General features: G+C 33.6%; 1 protein-coding gene across 3 annotated transcripts in view; it reads right to left on the bottom strand.

Annotated features, from left to right (window-relative positions):
• LOC136032165 (triple functional domain protein-like) overlaps positions 1-9752 on the bottom strand; it is a 393821-nt gene extending 384069 nt beyond the window's left edge. For all 3 annotated transcript variants that reach the window (XM_065712353.1, XM_065712354.1, XM_065712355.1), the window contains exon 1: positions 9615-9752. In XM_065712353.1, the coding sequence (XP_065568425.1) occupies positions 9615-9621 (7 nt within the window). In that variant the 5' untranslated portion in view covers positions 9622-9752. The remainder of the gene's footprint in view (positions 1-9614) is intronic.
• Between the last annotated feature and the right edge of the window lie 4025 nt (positions 9753-13777).

Genomic DNA, 13777 nt, shown 5'->3' with positions numbered 1-13777 from the left:
ACCCTGAAAAAAAAATTAAATACTTCATAATTTTGAAACAGCAAAATGCAAATCTTAGATGTTTTCAAATATGAATAGACCTAAAATGGGTCCAGGGAGAAAGAGATATTTTACTTGAATGTTATTATGATAAAAAAAAAACAAAGGTAGGAAGAGAAAAAAAGAAAAGGAAACGTAAGGAAAAAAGTAAAGAAAAGGAAAGAAAAGGAAAAGCAAGGGAAACAAGACTTATAGAGTAAATCTGCAAGCTTGTCCATCTTTAAAGAAATATCAATGACACCATATCTCATAAAAAAGTAAAGAAACAAGAAAAGGACAAGTAAGACAAAAGAAAAGGTAGGGAGAGAGAACAAGAGAAAAGGTAGGGAAAAAAATTAAGGAAAAAGAAAAGGAAACGCAAGGAAAAAAAGAAAAGTAAAAGTAAAAAAGGAAAAAGAATTTGATTGTAAATTGCATAAATTGGTCACCAATCAAGTAGTTGACCTCTCCAGAAGGGAACTTTATAAAATTCTGGGCAAAGCCAAGAACTGGGGCTAGTGAGAAGGCAAAATGTTAAGAAAACAGTTTTTACTTCAGAACATGCAGACAGATTGTAGTTAACGTATTTCGACTATGTTTCCACTATACTTTACCCCCAAATCCCCCTTTAATGTACAAATATACAGCTTAAATTTTATTTTTCTCATGTGTTTTGGCCTGCCTGGTTTTATCTCTCAAAAGACAACGCGGCAGATACTTAAAGGGAAAAAAAACCTGAAATCCCCTAAAAATGGTGTCAGATCAAAAAGTATACCATTTTAACTGCAGTGGCCAACATATATTAAAAATTTCTCTGTGGCTCCATAATAATCACAAATCGTATAATTCATAGCGCAAAGGTAATGATTGTTGCACATTGCCTCGGAGATATTCTTTTTAATTCGAAAGATGCGAGTTCGAGTAACTCTACAGTTACAAAACGAACAAATTTAGCTGTACTTGTTTCTTTGATTAAACTAACATCTGAAAAATTAATTTTATTAGCTAGTTTTAATTTTAGACCTAAACTACAACTACAAACCTAAAACTTATAGACGTACTGAATCTTCATCGCACTTGATGAATTTTCCATCTTTAATAAGACACAGATCCAAAGGTATTGGTTTCAGCATATAAATTCTGCATAAAACTAACTTATACTGTAAATGCGTTGTAGCCCAACATATATTTATATTCTTACAGTATGACATCATTAAATACTTTCAGTAACTTTTTTTGGGGTAAATGGCTTTCTCTAAGTTTTGATCGGACGATTTTGAGAAAAGAGGGGCGGGGGAGGGGGCCTAGTTGCCCTCCAGTTTTTTTGTTACTTAAATAGACGACTAGAACTTTTAATTTCGTTTACGAACGTTTTTATTAGTAATAAATATACATAACTTACAAATATAGTTACGTAACGAACTTCTATATTCGTATATTTTTATTACGTTGGCCTATATGAGGGGGTTCACCCCCTCGTCAATGCCTCGCTCTTTACACCAAAGTTCGAATTTCGTTCCAATTCTTTAAGAATGACTTCTGAATCACAAAGGCCATTTAATTAGAATAAATAGTTCTTTTTAAATTACTAAAAATACATTAGCGCAAAGAGCAAGGTGTTGAGGAGGGCATGAACCCACTCATATACGTAATAATTTCTGTTCGCTTTAAGTTTTAATGTTGCTCCTTACTTTCAGTTATTTAATTAATGCGGGTTTCGATTTTGGCTCACCGTACATGAATAATTAAAACGAAATTTACATATTAAGTTTAGCTTTTTTTCGCTAAATGGCTTTCTCAAAGTTTTATCGGACGATTTTGAGAAAAAGGGGCGAGGGAGGGAGCCTAGTTGCCCTCCAATATTTTTGGTTACTTAAAAAGGCCACTAGAACTTTTAATTTTATTTAAGAACGTTCTTGTTAGTAATAAATATATGTAACTTACAAATTAACTTACGTAACGAACTTCTATATTCGTATATTTCTCGTATATGAGGGGGTTTGCCCTTTCGTCAATACCTCGCTCTTTACACTGAAGTTTGAATTTTGTTCCAATTCTTTAAGAATGACCCCTAAATTAGACCCATTTAAGTAGAATCAATAGCTCTTTTGAAGTTACTAAAAATACTTTAGCGTAAAGAGTGAGGTATTGAGGAGGGGACGAAACCCCTCATATGCATAGTAATTTCTGTTCATTTTAAGTTTTAATTTTGCTCCTTACTTTCAGTTGAAAAAACTTGTTTTTTTACTTAATTTCTCATTGTTTTTATTATATAAAGCTGGAAAATCCATTGCCCTCTTCATGGAAATTCTCTTCCCCCATGACAAAATTCCTCCGTGGAAAGATCCTCTCACGTAACCCCCGACCCCCTACCACCAGAAAAAATCCCCCTGAAAACGTGAGTATACTTCCCAATAACCAATACAAAATATTTAAACAATGGGCATAACTTGCAGCCCTTCCCCCGGGGACTGTGGGACATTAGGTCGTTCACAAAGACATAGTTATTGGATTTTTCGACTATATTGAACAAAATGGCTATCTCAAAGTTTTGATCTAGTTACTTTGGGAAAAAATGAGCGTGGAAGGGGGCCTAGTTGCCATCCAATTTTTGGTCACTTGAACTTAAGGGCACTAGAACTTTTAATTCCCATTAAAGTGAGCCCTCTTGCAACATTCTAGGACCACACGGTCGATACAATCACCCCTGGGAAAAAAACAACACACAAACAAGTAAACATGCATCCATGATCTTTCTTTTGGCAAAAAATACAAAATTCCACATTTTTTCAGATAGGAGCTTGAAACGTCTACATTAGGGTTCTCTGATACGCTGAATCTGAAGTTGTGATTTTCATTAAGATGCTATGACTTTTAGGGGGTGTTTCCCCCTTTTTTTAAACATAAGGAAAATTTTCTCAGGCTCAACTTTTGATGGATAAAATTAAACTTGATGAAACTTATATATTTAAAATCAGCATAAAAATCCAATTCTTTTGATGCATATATTGGTATCAAAATTCCACTTTTTAGAGTTTTGGTTACTATTGAGCTAGGTCGCTCCTTACTACAGTTTGTTACCATAAATTGTTTGATAAGATTCATTAAGTTTAGTTTTACCCATCAAAGGCTAAAAGCCTGAGAAAATTTGCCTGATTTTCGAAAAAGGGGGAATACTCCCTAAAAATCAATGAATCTTAATGAAAACCACACCATCAGATTCAGTGTATCAGAGAACAATACCGTAAAGGTTTCAAGCTCCTGTATTCAAAAATGTGGAATTTTACATTTGTTTTTGCCAAAAAAAAAAAATCAAGGATGTGTTTATTTATTTGTTTTTTTTCAGGGGTTATTACATCAAGCCAGTGGCCCTAAAATATTGGGAGAGGGTTCATTCGAACTTCTAGTGCCCACTTGAGTAACCAAAAAGACTGGAGGGCAGCTAGCCACCTCCCATGCCGCTTTTTTCGCTAAAGTAGTTTGATTAAAATTTTGAGATGACCATTTTGTTCAGCATTGTTGAGAGGTCAAATAACAGTGCCTTTGGAGATAATATGACCCAACACAGCCCTTGGACAAAGGTCTTTGAGGTATGAAATTTGCCAGTTGCTTATGTATAATTTTTGTTATTTGGAAGTATGCATACATTTTTTGGGTGGGGAGAGCGAATTTTTTGCAGGAGGATTTTCCATGGGAAGCAAAGTTTCCGGGGTGGGGGGGGGTAAAATTTTCAGGGGAAATTAATTTTACAATGAGAGAATTTTCCAGAATTCCAATATTTTTTTTTGCGTTTTACTTTCTCTTTGCAGACTCAATTTTACATGTGAAGATGTTAATGGTAATTGCCTGGGGTAAATTTTCACCAGGATTAGATTGTCTAGAGGATCTTTCTGTGGAGGGGGAGCAGGATTTTCGAACACTATTTAAAAAACACAACCAGAAATTAATTTTTTTATACCAAGTTTTTTCAACTGAAAGTAAAGAGCAACATTAAAACTTAAAACGAACAGAAATTATTGTGTAAACGAGGGGTGTTGCCCCCTCCTAAATATCTCACTGTTTACACTATAGTTCGACTTTTTGCCCCACTTCTTCAATAATGACTCCAAAAATAGAAGCTTCTGTAAAAGTACTAAAAACTTTAGTGTGAAGAGCAAGATATTAAGTAGGGGACAGCCCCCCTCCCCCTCATATACACAATAGCTTCTGTTCTTAAGTTTTCATGTTTCTCCTTACTTTCAGTTGAAAAAAACTTGTTTTTATTTTTATTTCAAGAATTCCAAAAACATGCAGATGTTTTTGTTGCAACTTCTTTTTAAATGAACCCTTACGCAGTTCTATATGGATGTGTTGGTGCTCTGCAGGCAGCAGAGGAAAAAAAGGAAAAAAAATCCTCCTGTCCAAAAGTGACTTTCCCTGTTGTTCAAGCCAATACCTTTTCCTTTTGCTCGCGTTAAAGAATCGGAAGTTTCACGCATAGGGTTTTTGCCCAAGGCAATTCCAATAGTGTACTTTCGTTTCAATTTGACACCATATTTAGAGGTTTCAACTCAACCTCTAAAGGTTTCAAAGATGGTTGTGTCATCTTTTACTAGGTTGCAGCTGCCATTACAACCACGATTTCTATACAGCATTCCCCAGTTTCATATCATCCAAGGCAGAAGAGTCAGAAGAACACATCTCATATGTAACATTTAAAAACCTAATTGATCTCAGAGACAGCGAAATCTTCACAATCATGGATACAGTTACACAAAATATTTTGCACTTAAATAGCTAGACTCTGGTTGTATATGTTTTATGGTATAATAAAAACTAAATTGTGACATGAATGTGTTTGAGAATTAAAGCACTAAAGACATGTAAAATTAAATCTGAGTGTTTAAATTGGTTAAGTGAAAACTTAACAGCCATACATGTCTTGAAAATTAGGAACAACTAAGCATGCATTTTTTAGTGAAATATACTTCCATGACCAATTATACAGTTGCTGACGGTAGTTGGTGCCAAATTTAAAAAAAAAAAAAAGAGGAGTAAGAAATCATTTCATTCTGCCAGCAGAGGTTCAATTCTACTTTCAACTTCTGTTTATCTATAGAAGGAAAATTCAGATCTACTTGCCTACTGTAAACAAATTGATCTAACCAAGTCTGCATGACAAGACCTAGCAGAAGCAGATTTCCCTTCAATTTATGGGAAAGCAGTCCAGACAGCTGAAAGCTTTGGCAGAGACATCAAGACACCACTGTCAGTAATTCCAGTCTTTAGATGGACTCTATTTATTTCCCCATACCTCTATCATCTGAAGAACTCAAAATGAAATGACTTTATCACTGAACTATAAAATTTCAAATCCAACTTCTGTTCTTTCATTTTATTTTGTTGATACAGAATAAGCTGTAGTTTCTGAAACTCTTGATGTGTGCAACAATTACTTTCTTATGAATAGGTGATATTTTTTGTGGTTATGTTGATTTGTATCTGATTCAACAATTAAAAACTGTTTTATCTTTTTTTCAAATAGGGGGATATGAAAGTAATATACTTAGTTTTAGGAAAGTTTATAGACTTCTGGTAGCTTTTAGTTGCAGCTAGACAGCATAGTAGTAAAATATTGTACTGGTATGTTAATAAACTGAGATGGAGTAGTCAATCTGGACTTGTCCCAGTTAAAGATAGGAATGGGGTCACATTTAGTGACAAGGAAAGAGTTAAAGAGAGATGGGCAGAATATTTTGAGAATGTGACAAACCAAGATAGAATTGCAGGAAAAGATATAGAGGAAAATGAAAAAGGTTGTGATACCTTAGATGTGAAGGAAAATTTGTTTTGTGAGGAAGAATTAGCAACAGTACTAAAAGGATAAAAAAAATAATCAGGCTCTGTGTGCTGATTGTGTGGTAAATAAGTTTCTTATATATGGTGGTTCTGAGGTTAGAAATAACTTACTGAAGATTATGAATATGATTTTAAAAAAAGGGGAAATACTAAAAGGGGAAAAACCCTAATTAAACCACTGTATAAGAAAGAAAATTACTTAGTAATATGATACATTTGAGAATGAAAGATGCTATAGACAAAGTTATAAGAGAACAGTGCAGCTTTAGAAAGGATAGATGATGTGTTAACCAAATTTTTACTCTTAGGTTAATAATTGAAAAGTGCCTGAGTTATCAAACACCTTTGGTCCTCAGTTTTATAGATTATAAGCAAGCATTTGATTCTATTGATAATAGAACTTTAGGTCCTATCCTTGTATAGTATACCAGATAAATAAACTAAAGTGACTAGAGCTATGTACAAGAATGACACTGCAGCAGTCAAGGTAGGAAATGTGGTTAGCAGCTGGTTCCATATTAAATCAGGAGTTCAGCAGTGTTGTGTTCTATCCTCTGTATATGGATCCTTTTTTTGGACATCATCTTAAGGAACACAGGAAAGGCAATCACCTTAACCTTAGCAGAATCAAATGGGGAGGAAAAGCTCTCCTGGACTTACATTATACTGATGATTTAAGCATGCTAGATGAAAGTGTGAGCAAAATGAATGAGCTTTTAAAGGTAGTTTGAAAATTAATGTTAAGAAGACTAAGTCCTAAGGCTAGGAACAAGTGAAGATGAAAAGGTAATGTTGGGTAACAAAAAGATTGATCAGGTGGACAGCTTTACATAATTTGGTCATATTACTAGTAAAGACAGCAGAAGCAGTGAAAATGTTAAAAGTAGAATATCCAAGGCTCAAGGTGTTTTTCACAGTTAAAAAAAGCATTTGGAAGAATAGGAAGATAAGTCTACAAACCAAGATTAGGATATTGGAAGCTACAGTGATGGCAGTGGTCAAATATGGGTCTGAAGCATGTGTGCTCTAAAAAGCAGATGAAGACTTGCTAGATGTTTTCCAGAGAAATTGCCTATAGTTGAGATGGCTAGGGCACACTCTACAGATGAAGGATGACAGATTGCTGAAGATTGTGCTATACAGCCAACCATCTAGGGTTAAACAGAAAGCAGATTGTCTGTTGTTGGGTGGGAGGATGACATAAAGAAAGATTTGCCCTCAGGCAGCTTGGTAATGCAGTGAGTTGTTAGTAGTAGTAGTTTAGCTACAACAGAAATCATAAGTATGCCACTGGCCTTTGGTAACACTAATACAGCTAGCTTTGTCAAGAACCAGTCAAATTGGACAAATATGTAGCCTAAATTATAATTATATCATGTGTTTTTCAACTTGATTTTGTATGTGTTGATTCAATTTATGGGTACAAAGATTAAAACAAGGGTGATGCATGGCAAAACACAAAAGAAATCTTTGGCTGTTAACTACATATAATTAGAAATATATAATTGAGGGAGAGAAGTAAAGTATAGTGGAAACATATTAAAATGTATTAACTCCAATTTTTGCACACTTTAAAGTAAGAAGTGTTTTTATTAGCAGGTTTCCTTCTCAATAGGCCTAACTATAGGTTTATACAAAATTCTGAAAACTACTTTTAAAAATACTAAAATGCTTACTGAAATTATTTCTAAAAGCATATCACTTTACCCCTATCCCAGTGGTCAAAAGTATATCCTGGATTGTGTATACACAATGAATTTTTCTTATATGACTCTTTTCTTTACACTAATTTAATAGCAAAATAAGCAATATCAGCTGTATCAAGCAATGGGAAAATTTATAGAGAATACACAATTGTGGCAGTAAATTTGTATTTTATAATATGGTTCACCTAGGGTGAAAGTGAATATATAGGCCTAACTTGATATCCTTTTGGTAAAATTCTAGTTAATTGACTTTTGCCTAAATGACAGGGCCCTGAAATTTGCCTACATGACAGGTCTATACCTTTTGAAATTTTGACAAAACAACATTTTACTGTAATTTTCAGTTACTAGTTGCTTTTTCTCTGCCTTTAGTTCTGAAAATGCAATTCCTGTTATTTGAGTAGAATTTTGAGCCATATCAATGTTTTTTTTTCAAAATTTAGGAAATGTATTTGCATATCTTTAAAACCTTATAAAATGGAATTGAGCAAAGTTATGAAGCTGAAAACAATTTTGTTGCACTTCAATTAAGCAGAAGATCTATTTTGCAAGGTTTCACTTTTATAACACACATATTTTTGAAGGTCATCAAAGATCAGGGCCCTCTATAGGGAGAAGGAGTGGAGGCAGTTGCTTCAAAATACCTTCCCAGGACATACTTTAGTCTGTAGATTCATTCCTGAAAGTTTCATTTTCCTAACCTAAACCCTTTCTGAGATAGCAAGAAGTCAATTAACTAGAATTTTACCATCTTTTCTTATGCTGATTCACAAGTGAACCATTTCTTCTCGGGCAAATTACATTTTGAGTCTTTACTGGTGTCCCAAAAAGTAAACAATAACAAGAAGTTTAAAACTTGTTTAAAAAAACTGCCTAGTGAGAAAAATTGCCATTTGTAGCTAATTCATGAATAGGGATTATTATAGGGATGGAAACAAATTTTTAGGTATTTTAAAAGAGCCTGAAAACTCCCCAAAAATGCATGTCAAACCAAAACTTACATCATTTTATAGGGTTCTTTACTTGTTTTAATTTATTTAAATTACTAGGCCTATGAAGACTAGTCTAATGAAAAAAAATTAATTATGGCAATCTTTTATCACAAATCAAATTTTCTTTGAAGCTCATTTTTAAACTTTTATTTACTATGGCCTGTTTTAAGCCCTTTTAGCCTATTAAGAGCTAAAATGCAATTTGCCCAAGATACAATAAAAAAAGGCATCAACTGATGTATTTGCTTTTTTCCTAGCTAAATTAGGTTGTAAACTACAAATTTATCATTTTAGCTAGAAATTTAAACATTAAAGAGGGGGAGAATGATTTTAAGTAAATATTTAGGATTTTTAAAAGCAGTTTTATGAATTTTATAGTGTTTCTTTTGGATGAGGCAAACCACTAAAATAGAACCAGTCTAATTACCCCATTGGTTAGCTTAACCTATGCTAAAAAAAAATTTATTAAACTTAATGAATATATTTTCAACCTTATAAAAAAGGATTGAGCAAAAGTACAGGCCTATGGCTCAAAATAGCCTACTTTCCTTTTGCCTTGTTTGAATATTTGTGCAGAAAACCTATTCTTATGGCTTCACTTTTTAATACAAGGGTTGTAAGAGGTCATCGAAGGTCACTAAACTGTAGCCTAGCCAATTTCAAAATACCTTCCAAGAGAGTCATTGAGGCTATATAGACTCATTTTTTGGTATTTTATCTTCCTTGAATAAGCTGACTTTCCAAGATAGAGAAATATCCTTATCTAGAATTCCACCAAAACAATAAACAGAGGCACTTAGCTTTATCAAAGCTCATGGGCATAGCCTGTACCTAAATTGCCATAGAAGCTTAGCCTCACTTTATGAGCCTGGTAAAGTAGACCAAAACTAAGCTATGGAAGAGCTAAAAAATATTCTAGATAAGAGAGAATTTTTACAATCTTTGAAAATAGATCTGTTCTCAGAATAAAACACACTTTATAATTGCTTGGCCTAGCCTAGTCTGACAGTCTACAAATGGCCAAGAGACTACAAGTTTACTTTTCAAAGATAGGTCTTACCTTTCATATCTACCAAAATATTATTCCGAAAATAACCTAGGATGGTTCATTGTTCCAATACTGAACAATCAGTTAGTATTTTTAAATAATAAAACAACTTAAAATGTAAACTTCTATACAGATAGGCCGTCTATTTTTGAGATGCGTTTTGACGGCACTTGATCATACAGTTCGTGGTAACGAACTGTAGTTAGGAGCGACCCGGCTCAATAGTAAACCATACTCCAAAAATCGAGATTTTGATGCTAAAAGATACTTAAAAGAATCGAATTTTTATGCTGATTTTAAAAATATATGTTTCATCAAATTCAGTCTTTGTCATCAAAAGTTAAGAGCCTGAAAAAATTTACCTTATTTTTGAAAATAGGGGGAAACACCCCCTAAAAGTCATAGAATCTTAACGACAATCACACCATCGTATTCAGCGTATCAGAAAACTCTAGAGCAAAAATTTTAAGCTTCTATCTACAAAAATGTGGAATTCCGTATTTTTTGCCACAAGATAGATCACGGGTGCGTGTTTATTTGTTTATTTGTTGTTGTTTTTTTTCCCCCAGGGGTCATCGCATCGACCAAGTGGTCCTAGAATGTCAAAAGAGGGCTCATTCTAATGAAAATGAAACGTTCTAGTACCCCTTTTAAGTGATCAAACAAATTTGAGGGCACCTAGGCCCCCTCCCACGCTCATTTTTCCCAAAGCCAACGGATCAAAATTTTGAGATAGCCATTTTGTTCCGCATAGTCAAAAACCATAATAACTATATCTTTGGGGATGACTTACTCGCCCACAGTCCCTGGGGGAGGGGCTGCAAGTTACTAACTTTGACCAATGTTTACATACAGTAATGGTTATTGGAAAGTGTACGGACGTTTTCAGGGGAATTATTTTGGTTTTGGGGATTGTTTTGAGGGGAGGGGGCTATTTGGGAGGATCTTTCCTTGGAGGAATATGTCATGGGGAAAGAGAAACTCAATAAAAAGGGTGCAGGATTTTCTAGCATTACTATAAAAAAAAACAATGAAAAAATAAACCTGAAAAAGTTTTTTCAATTGAAAGTAACGAGTAGCATTAAAACTTAAAACGAACAGAGATCATTAAGCATATGAGGGGTTCTAAAAATACTTTAGCATGAAGAGCGAGGTATTTAGGAGGAGATAAATACATTGCTCTTTATGCTAAAATATTTTTAGTAATTTCAACTATTATTCTACGGCCTTTCTGATACAGGGGTCATTCTTAAAGAATTGGGACAAAACTTAAGATTTAGTATAAAGAGCGAGGTATTAACGAGGAGACAAACCCCCTCATATACATAATAAAAATATAAGAATATAAAAGTTTTTTACTCAAGTTAATTCTTAAGTTACGTATATTTTTTACTAATAAAAACGTTCGTTAAAAATTAAGAGTTCTAGTTACCTTTTTAAGTAACCGAAAATTTGAAGGGCAACTATGCCTCCTTCCCTACCCCTTGTTTCTCAAAATCGTCTGATCAAAATTAAGAGAAAGCCATTTAGCCAAAAAAAGAATTATTCTGCAAATTCCATTTTAATAATTTATGTGCGGAGAGCCAAAATCAAACATGCATTAATTCAAAAACGTTCAGAAATTAAATAAAAAAACTAGTTTTTTAACTGAAAGTAAGGAGCGACATTAAAACTTAAAACGAACAGAAATTACTCCGTATATGAAATGGGTTTTCCCTTCCGCAATCCCTTGCTCTTTACGCTAAAGTTTGACTCTTTGCCACAATTATAATTTTTAAAACAATTAAAAACTTTAGCGTAAAGAGCAAGGGCTTGCGAAAAGGAAAATCCATTTTATATAAGGAGTAATTTCTGTTCGTTTCAAGTTTTAATGTCGCTCCTTACTTTCAGCTTAAAACACCAGTTTTTTGTATTTAATATTAATTAAGTGACATATAACGATCGCAATTTCTGTCGGTCGTTCTGTCGGTCTATCTGTCTGTCCCAGTTTTGCTAGTTTAGGCACTTCCAGATAAGCTACGACGATCAAATTTGGCAGGCGTATCAGGAACCAGACTAGATTAAATTAGAAATAGTCGTTTCCCCGATTTGACCATCTGGGGGGGGAGTGGGGGGACGGTTAATTTGGAAAAACTTGAAAAAATGAAGTATTTTTAACTTAAGAACGGCTGATCGGATCTCGATGGAATTTGATTATTAGATAGATGTCGTGTCTCAGAGCTCGTATATTAAATCCCGTCGTAATTTAAAAGGGACACTGGTACTGGCCACGGGCCTGAATTCAATGGCAACCTCGAACTGGTGTTTCTAAAACCCCATAGAAATATTTATTGTAAACAGAACAAGGCCATTAAATACAGTATTTAAAAATTCACACCGAAATATAGTGACATAAATCTACTCTTCTCACCCAGCAAAAAAATAATAAAAAATACGAACCTATTTTACTCTTTTTTTCTTTCAACATAAATATATCATACCTACAAATATTTTTCTTATTATAAATCTGACATGGTGACGCAACATACTATTCTATAATATAAACAACAAAAAAACATTTTTAAAGTTCAACTGCAAGAAAGTCCTTGTTTTACTTTTTTGTCCCTGGAATATGTAGCCTAAAAAGACCTACATTTTTTTTTTTATTCCAACAAGCACACATTAAGAACAGTTTACTTTGCGATGATTGTTCCCTATGTAGTCGACGATGAAACGGATATTAACCTTTATGCCTCACTGAGTGATAGGCCAAACAAAATATTTTATTAAGGCTATTAAATTGTAAATTTTGTTGAATATTGAGTGGATTTTGCACTAAATCATAGGGAGTGGGGGGTGAACTAAACTTAAAAAACATTATATGTATCTAGGAAACCAAAAGGGCATATCCACGACATCTAAGAAATATCTAATGGTGATCACTTGAAACTTGCAGGATAGTTACTACTACTATTACAATGTAAATTCGTATTACTACAATGTAATTTACGATGTTGCAATTTACAATGTAAATTTGTAAATACTTAATAATTTCTGAACTCGTTATTTTGTAATTAAACTTGCATTAAATGTTTTCGACTTTGTCAACGTGATTTTGAAGATGTTTGAGCTATTTAGTCCACTGTGCAGGAACCAAAGGAAATAATTTTTTTTCAAATTGGCATGTCAAATTAGAAACATATTTTCTTTCCAACGTCTCTTGAAAAAAACTTAACAGTTTTTGGCGCATGTGTTTTTAATCCACACATTCGTTACTTCTTCTTTGTCTTATATTATATATTAATCTTTGTGGTTAACTATTTCTTCAAATGCGCTGTCAGTGATTAATATTCGCTCTTCTTGTAAATAATGCGTTGTCTATGCAACATTTTGCAATTGCAGTGGGGTAGCAAGATTCATCCATGAAAATGCATTATATTTTGGGAGCCCCTAGTGGAAAACCCCACTGTTTTAAACATTCCAAAGACGGTCTTAATAATTATTATCTTCTTTGTCAAACACATTTTTATATTTCAATGCTGAGGAATTTTGGCTACTTCTAAAGTTCAGTTTCAGTTTGGATCCCCAGAAACTTTGCAACTGCATGTTCTGACAGTGTTCTGTTTTTTCAAAGACTATTTATAATTCTTTAACTTCAAAGGGCTCATGTTTGATTTTTACATTTTCTTTCTTTGTTTCTGGAGATAAAAGGTTGGTTCTGAAAGAATAAAACAAAACTCGTGGTAACGGATAGTTAAAGAAATCGACTATCGTCGTTTTGGGTGACATTACTTCAGCCAAAAACTCCCTTAGTGTTTCCAACTGTTTCAGAATACGTTCAACCACCGTCAGTAATGAGAAACACTCAGTTCTTCTGAAAACTTGCAAATTGGATATATATTTTTTTAATCTTGGGTACCAATGACTCCCTGTCAACTAAAAGTACGTCCACAGATGTCAATGCTTTAATATATACGATGTGAGCAAAACTAGTTAAATAATTTCCAAGCCCCGAAATTGGTGCTATATACCTCCTGCGTTGATGTTGCCAAGACAAAATTGTGTTAAGCACATAGATGCAAGTAATAGCTTTCATTTAAGCCATTCCAAGATTTCAGCAATGTTTTATGGCTTCTTTTTGCTGAAGAAATAAAAAAATTAAAGCAAAGTGACAAATTGGCGTTCCAAACTTTTTC

This window comes from Artemia franciscana, chromosome 10 (genome assembly GCF_032884065.1).
Source record: "Artemia franciscana chromosome 10, ASM3288406v1, whole genome shotgun sequence".
NCBI classification, from domain to species: Eukaryota; Metazoa; Arthropoda; class Branchiopoda; order Anostraca; family Artemiidae; genus Artemia; species Artemia franciscana.
The sequence above is the reverse complement of the archived record's forward strand: the minus strand, read 5'-3'. Positions and strand labels throughout refer to the sequence as shown.